The sequence below is a fragment of the Hemiscyllium ocellatum genome, chromosome 9 (assembly GCF_020745735.1).
Source record: "Hemiscyllium ocellatum isolate sHemOce1 chromosome 9, sHemOce1.pat.X.cur, whole genome shotgun sequence".
Classification (NCBI taxonomy): domain Eukaryota; kingdom Metazoa; phylum Chordata; class Chondrichthyes; order Orectolobiformes; family Hemiscylliidae; genus Hemiscyllium; species Hemiscyllium ocellatum.
Genome location: NC_083409.1, coordinates 68373771 through 68381936, shown reverse-complemented (window position 1 = coordinate 68381936; position 8166 = coordinate 68373771). Strand labels below are relative to the sequence as shown.

The 8166-nt window shown below is 40.8% G+C and overlaps 1 protein-coding gene across 1 annotated transcript; it reads right to left on the bottom strand.

Moving 5' to 3' along the window:
* Positions 1-5444: 5444 nt before the first annotated feature.
* foxe3 (forkhead box E3) lies at positions 5445-6677 on the bottom strand. Its single transcript, XM_060829812.1, has one exon. The coding sequence runs from the start codon at positions 6675-6677 to the stop codon at positions 5445-5447; it is 1233 nt and encodes a 410-aa protein (XP_060685795.1).
* Between the last annotated feature and the right edge of the window lie 1489 nt (positions 6678-8166).

Below are 8166 nucleotides of genomic sequence, written 5' to 3'. Positions count from 1 at the left end.
TTACTACTATTACTCTAATATTTCTATTATTTCAAACTGAGGCATGATCCAAGGGAGAATTGTATGAGAATCATCTGAGCACAAGGCTTCTAAATTACAAAATTGGAGGAAAAATCATTCTAGTCTTTATGTCCTCAAAATCAATTATTCTTTTATTTACTTCCAATTAATCTAATTGTCCTAAAAACCTGTTTTTGTCATCCCACTAAAGATAATCCAAAAATGAAAACCTTCAGCAGATTTATCATGTTGTTACAGATACCAGCCAGAGGAATTTGAGTCGTTATTCAACAGTCTACACCATAAATCAATTAATTTTCAGGTAATTATTAGAATAATTGCCAAGTCCAAAGAAGATTACATCCAGAAGCATACATTTTGTAATGATATTCATTAATGGTTTTAACAACATTCCAGAGGACTTCCTGTCCACGGTATTAGGTACAGTACAATGACTTTTTTCCATTGTCACAAATGGAGAAGCTTGCACTTAGTTTTGTACAAAAACAGAGTCCTCAGATTTAATTTGTGTTAGTGATATGCTGTGAACTGTACAGTTTATGTGAAATACAACAAAACAGAAACAAGTTGAGCATGTAGAGGAACATCTTAAGATAATGCATGAAGTTAGTACCTATATACTGGTGGAAAATATGGAATAGATAAGCATTATTTTCATGAACTCTGGCACTGCCTAAACTCATGACATTTTAGAACCTTTTTGCCTCCATGAACTGAATAGCTAGTGGCTTTTAAATAAAGTAACCATTGCTATTGTTAAGATCAGGCATAATATATGGTTTTTAAACAAATGATCCATTGCTACTGTCAAGATCAAGCATAATATATGGTTTATAGATGAGTGTTTAACCATTTTTATGTTGGTGTAGTCAGGAGGAAAAGAAAAGCACTGTATTATTTAAATGGAGAGAGATGGCAGAATTTGTTGGTGCAGAGGAAATTACATTTCAATGTATATGAACTACAAAATGGTGTCATGCAAATAGAACAATTTATTAGGAAGGAAATGGAGTGTTGGTGTGATGAGTGGGTTATAAAAGTATGGAAGTTTTACTCCAGATGAAGGGAGCCTTGGTGAAATTACATCTGATGTACTGTGTACAGTTATGAAACTTTTTAGTTGAAAAAGGATATCATTTTAAGAGAAACAGTTCAGATAATGTAAAATGCATTGACCTTTATCCATTATAATTTAGACAAAAGAGAGGTGATCTTATAGAAACATAAACAATCCTGAGGGAGCTTGAGAGGGTGGATACCAAGAGGATTTCCAATAGGTGGAATTCATTTCCCAAGAAACAAACTTTAAGCATGTGTCCAAGACGTGGTGTGCAAATTGCTTGTGAAAAACAACTAATAGAACTTCAACATGAATGTGAAACAAAATAATTCCTCACACTCACATACAAACCCCTACCTAAACCTGTTTGAATCTCTACAGTTTGGAAACAGGCCATTCAGCCCTTGAAGTCCATTTGACCCTCCAAAGAGCATCCCACCCAAAACCATTCCCCCTTACTCTATCCCTGTAACCCTGCATTTCCCACGGCTAACCCACCTAGCCTACACAACCCTGGATACTATGGGCAATTTAGCAAAGCAAATCCACCTAAACAGCACATATCTGGATGGTGGAAGGAAACCATAAGACATAGGAGTAGAAGTTAGGCCATTCAGCCCATTGAATCTGTTCCATCATACAATCACAGCTGATAAGTTTCTCAACCCCATTCTCCCAGTAACCCTTGATCCCCTTGACAGTTAAGAACTTATTGATCTCAGACTTAAATACACTCAATGACGGGCGTCTATAGCCTTCTGTGGCAATGAATTCCATAGATTCACAACTCTCTGGCTGAAAAATGTGTGCAGACACCGCAAGAATGTGCAAACTCCACATAGACAATTGCCCAAGGGTGGAATTGAACTGAGGCCCATGGCACTGTGAGGCAGTAGTGCCTACTAAGCCACCCTGCCCAGCTAACACTCTCAGTTGTGTGTGTGTGTGTGTGGGGGGGGGGGGGGGTCAGTTAGCTGGATTGTTGGTTTGTGAAGCAGTGTGATGCCAACAGTGTGGGCTCAATCCCCACACTAGCCAAGGTTACCACGAAGGACTCTCCTTCCCAATCTCCCCCCTTGCTTGAGGTGGGCTTAAATCACCACCATAGCTCCCTATGGACTGGTAAGACTATGGCAACTTGAATTTGTGGAAGGCGACTGGTCTTTCTTATCTTTTTAAATTGGGACTGATCAGCAAATGTTGCTGCCCTCCCAGCGATGCCCTATGAAACGAATAAGCAAAATCATATTATATCCAGCTTTCGTTTCCCCTCACCTTGCAAAATTCTTACTCTTTAATTTAAAATGTATAAAAAGAATTCTTAACAACCTCTTTGGGAATGCATTAATATTCATATCAAACATTTAGACGGTGCAACAAAGATTATGCTTAAAGCCTGTCGAACATTTCCAGTTTCATAAGAATTAGATGATTTATGAAGGTCTTTGAGTAAGAATGTCTGTCCAAATGTATGTCGGCGTGAGCAGAACAGCAAACACGTTCAATAATACCAGCTGGAGATGACCATCAGTGACACAAAAGCCTCTGTCAGACATCCTGAGCGGTTGTGGCTCCACAACCACTTGAGGTGAAACTGGAACTGAGAACAGTAACTGAGGGTGAACATGCAGGAAACTTCCCAAGAACGCACCGGATTCTGCCTCTCTCCGAACGAAATAAATGGTCTCAGCAATCATCAATCAATTGGGTCATAAGCGATATAATAGGTTGAGCTCTTTGTTTCGTTATAAACAACTTACAGCCGATTCCTACGGGGACGCAGCAACCTTCGAAATACCGCCCATTGCTTCCTTACTTCATCGAACGAAACGATTGCCGCCCATTTAATTTAAAATCGAAAGTGCAAACATATATAGAACGTTTGAGGGCAACAACTTCGTGATTTTTATTTGACCAGTTTTATTTGATAGTTGGACAAAAGATGCTCGGGGATTTACTAACTTCAGATATTGACAATGTGATCGAAAGTTTGGAAAGTTAAAAGTAGAATTAATTTTAAACATTGGTCATTGAATAAAAGCACTCCATATGCATTCAGGGAATGAATGGGGAGGTGTATACATGGGCCAGTGTTGGAGTGTTTTGTTTGTTTGTCGCTTTTTGTTAGAACTATTATTCAACGGCATGTGTCCAATGTGTTGCTCCAGGGCTATCGAAGTTTCTTCCACTAACGTTGAGCCGCTCCAGACCAAGGCTACAAAATGAATTTGCAGTTTGTGCATTCATTTTTTTTTAATAACTCTGCGTGTTAGTACGTTAAATGTTATATCAGGACAATCTCTTGGTGCTACCAGATACTGGATTACATTTAAACACTTGAGCGTAATCCTTAACACAGCCGGTCAATGTGAAAGGTACTGCGGTTCACAAAGCAATTTTTATTTTCTGGAAATTGGTTCAGGGCGCTTTTTTTTTAAAAAAAGTCAACTCCATTATATAAGGTTAAAAATCACACAACACCAGGTTATAGTCCAACAGGTTTAAATGGAAGCACTAGCTTTCAGAGCGCTGCTCCTTCATCAGGACAACTACCTGATGAAGGAGCGGACCTCCCAAAGCTAGTGCTTCCAATTAAACCTGTTGGACTATAACTTAGTGTTGGTGTGATTTTTAACTTTGTACACCCCAGTTCAACACCGGCACCTCCAAATCATGGCCATTGTATAAGGACCCTGGTCCAGGCCGACCACAGTTACAATGTGACATAAGTGCAAGTTGTTGATGTTGTCAACTTTACTACACCCAGGGAAATCTTTTTTCTATCTCTCTAAGCAATCTGAGGACATTGTAAACAACGACAGGTTTGCATTAACCAGGTGTTATAAAACAAAGACAGTGTCATCTTCCGCGTAATTAGAAAAACAATTGTCACCACTACAGACAATAGGATTTCGACCCGTGCCTAATTCGATCAGCGGCTTGGTGCTGTGCAAATCCTTCATAATTATTTTGGCAGAGCAAATTACAGATTAACAGTTTGACAAAAACGATCTATTCAGGGAATGGGATGCCTCAAATGGAAACTTCCAAAATACAATTTCAGTACAATCTTTTCGAATTAAATCGCCAATATTACCCATATGACGTAGTTTCATTGATAAGACAAAGAACTGGGTTAAAAAAAATCACACAATACCAGGTTATAATCCAACAGGTTTAATTGGAAGCGCACTAGCTTTCTAAGCGTCGCTCCTTCATCAGGTGATATAAATTCTGTGTTTTAGGATTGAGCCCTCCACTATCACCTGCTGAATGAGCGTCGCTCTGAAAGCTAGTGTGCTTCCAATTAAACCTGTTGGACTATAACCTGGTGTTGTGTGATTTTTTTTAACTTTGTACACCTCAGTCCAACACCAGCATCTCCAAATCATGACAAAGAACTGGAAACTTTTTGTCAGACTGGACGTATTTTCATAACTTTTAAATTGAGTATTTAAAAAAAACAATCTCGTGCGACGACTTTTATTTATTCTACTGTCCTTATTTCATTTCTTACTAGTTTCAGCTACATCCGGGTTCATTTTGCAAGCACATGCCTACAGGCAGGTATACAAAGCCTTGTAAATTCCAGACTATTCAGTACCTGGTTATAAAATAGAATCCCCATCTAAAAAGAAGCAGAAATTCCTGCAACTCCGTTACTTTGATTTTCTCCGTAAATGTAGCTTTCTAGTGGACAACTGATTCGTAAAACTGACTGAACATACTTCATTCACGTTTCTTCACTGCTCCGAGTAAGAACTCATGATTGTAGTCAGGATGGACAACGTTATGCTGTCTGGGAAGAATGTATTGTCAAAAGTACCATTGCTGTCTATCCATAAGCAAAACGAGGCTTCTGGTGTGATTCTAAGCAAAGATTTTAATACACTGTCCGAAGAATGTTGTTTCCAAAAGAGAACAACAATTTCCTTTCACATAAAATGTAATAGATGTATATTTTCGTCGTTTCCGATAAAGGAACTAGTTAAAAAGTGCTGCATCTAATACAGCGGTTAACACAAACTCGGCGATAAATATCTTCTCGTCGATACACATAAAAAAAACCGCACAGTATGTGGTGAAACTGGTTCTGAACCAAACCTGTTGACAAATGATGACAGATGTGTATGGTTCCCTGACAAAATCAATCCTGTTTGTACTGAAATGTATGTTCTTATAGTGGTGAACACAATTCTGTTGTGAAAACACAATGATACAGGTTAATTCATGGAAAGAGAAGAAAGACGATGGAGTTTGGCACTACAGTTTGGAATAAATATGTAAAAGAGCTAACCTCGACTCGTTTTGTGGGAAAAAAAGAAATGTCACTTTTACTGCTTCTCTCATAAAAGCAAACATTCTACATGAATCTTTCAAGTCCAGGCGCATAATTGGTTTGCCTCATATAGGAGGTATTGCTATTGAACTGAGTCAGCCCATTTACTTGATGGCTCGATAAAGCCAAAAGCTGGTCAGTGTGATCGGAGCAGCTATTTGCTCTCATGGACGGTATGGCGAGCCGATTTGAAGGACAATACATCTGGGTATGATTGGGCGAGTAGTTGGCCTGGGACATAGCTAAATGGGGAGGGGATGTAGAATAGCAATAGGTCATGTTGGAAGTCACGCTGTTGGAAGACCTGTTCAAAATGGCCCCCATCCCAGTGGGGCTTACGGGCTGCGACTGGAAATTATCTGTACCGCCAACTGAACAACTGGCCATTGCTCCGAGCTCCCCATTTCCGTGAGAGTTCAAATCAATGCCCGGTGAGGCCTGCAGTACAGACTGTTGACTGATGAGATTGTCAATACTGAACATCCTGTTCTGAGCCTGGCTGACTGCAGAGTTTTGGTAGTGATGTAACACGGCTGGATGATGAGGGGGTGCAGTGTGCACTTGGGGGCTGTAGCCAGAGCCCACACTTGAATAGAGTGGATTGGGGTAACAGGGACGCCCAACTGGGGGTGGGGTGAAAGCGCTGGAGTTTTGCATGTAGCCCGGGTAGGTGGTGATGTCTGAGCGCTTGAAACGTTTCCTCCGGCGTAAAAAGCTGCCGTTATCGAACATGTCTTCAGCCGCCGGATCCAGGCTCCAGTAGTTACCTTTCCCCGGGCGGCCAGGCTCCCGGGGAATTTTGACAAAACAATCATTGAGAGTCAGGTTGTGTCGAATGGAGTTCTGCCACTTCTTGGAATTTTCCCGGTAGAACGGGAACCGGTCCATGATGAACTTGTAGATACCTCCAAGGGTCAGTTTCCTTTCTGGCGAGTTGGCGATGGCCATAGCAATCAGTGCGATGTAACTGTAAGGCGGTTTCCCACGCTGGATCGGCCGCTTCCTCCTCCTACCTCCAGAGCTCGGCAGCAGGCCCTCAATCTCGGCACCGTTCCCCTCATCTCCCTCCGCGCTCGGGCTGCTGCTTCTCGGCTCCGATTTGACCATCACCTCCTCCTCCTTACCGGGAGAGCCCAGTGTCACATCCGCCGAGCTCTCCAGCGGACTGGAAGCGCAGGAAGCTTCATTGGAGGACTGCTGGGACTCGGCAGTCATGCTGCATATGCCGGGAAAGTAGGAAATATCGGCGAGATTCATAAACTGCAGCCTGCGGTTCGCTCTGTGCACTGTCTGCTGTGGGTTTGCAGTTGGGGAGAGTGGCTATCAGGTGCTGAACTGACGCCACCTGGCTTATATGTCAGACCTAAAGGAGTCTGGCGCCACCCTGTTTACCCTCATTCTGTCAAAGCTTTGAAATGAGCGTGCCCACCCACCTTCCCGAAAATCTCTCCAAATAGGTACACAAAATACTAGCAATCCCGCTTAAAGTCTGATCCGGATCTTCACTGTTGAATTCAGTGGAGCTAGTCATCACGGACATTCGGTCGAGAGTTTAAAAAGGTGGTGGGTGCTGTGTCAATGAAGCTGCTGCACTGTTTAAGAATATTGGTTCTGCAGTTCTACTTACTAGTTCCACTGTCAGCACGCAGCTTCTTAAAAAATGTACTGTGCATTCTAATTATTGCATTCAATGCACTTAATGTTACTTTAACTTGACTGTAATTAACGAGTTGACCAAATAAATATTTACTTTAATCCTCGGAATCTTGACCCATTGAACGGACTAACGTCGATTGCAGCAAAACTACAAAGTCTTTTCCTGTCACTTGTAAAGTTATCCATTGCCATTGCACACCGAAATTATATCGCCATTTAGCAGACAATCCGTTGAATTCTTTCGATGTGAGTTGAATATTAGTTTATAAAAATGCATGGGAGTTAAAAAGATTAAAGCTCTTCATTTACTGTGTTAGTTTACCAGCTCTCATCGAGCGAAAACAAAACGCAACTCATTTAAGATGGAATTAAAGTATTACATTTCAGAAACTAAAATAAAATATACCCTTTCGCTCCCTTTAATACTTAAGCAATGAATTGAATAATACAAATATTAACTGAAGGGTACGTGTGGGCATTATTTCGCCCAGAGTAATAGAGGCTAATATTTAGTAAGGTTAACAGCTGTCGAGAGATGAGATTTTATTCGATTCTACATCAAGATGAAAAAGCTTTAGAATCAGAACTTCAGTTTGTTTGGAACTGGGAATTAAACAGTGGAACAAATGTATTTTAAATCCTCTCGGCAAATCAACGACACGTTAAACAAATCAACGACGCGATTTTAACTATTTATACTAATTACTGTCAATAGTTGAAGTTGAATTTGACTGGGGATATTTGTGTGAATGGTCAATACCATTCTTCCCTACTACAACAATTTAGCTACAACACCGGTAATATTTATTTTAAAATGTAATATCTCGAATCAGGCAGAATTAAACGAGAAAGAGAGTTGGGAGAAATCACAAATTAAAGCGAGTTTCGTATATTTAAAAATATGTACAGGTTTCAAAGCAGATCATACGTTTCCTAATCAGAAGCAACACGGGCTGCAGAAACGAGTCACAATTGGGGCGTGCTAAGGTGCACACAGCTTTTAGCGTTTGGAGACATTTACTTCCGGAGTTTGGCCTCGGTTTATACCGGGATTGTTGTCCCTGCAAAGTAATTAGTTTTACAACTCGAC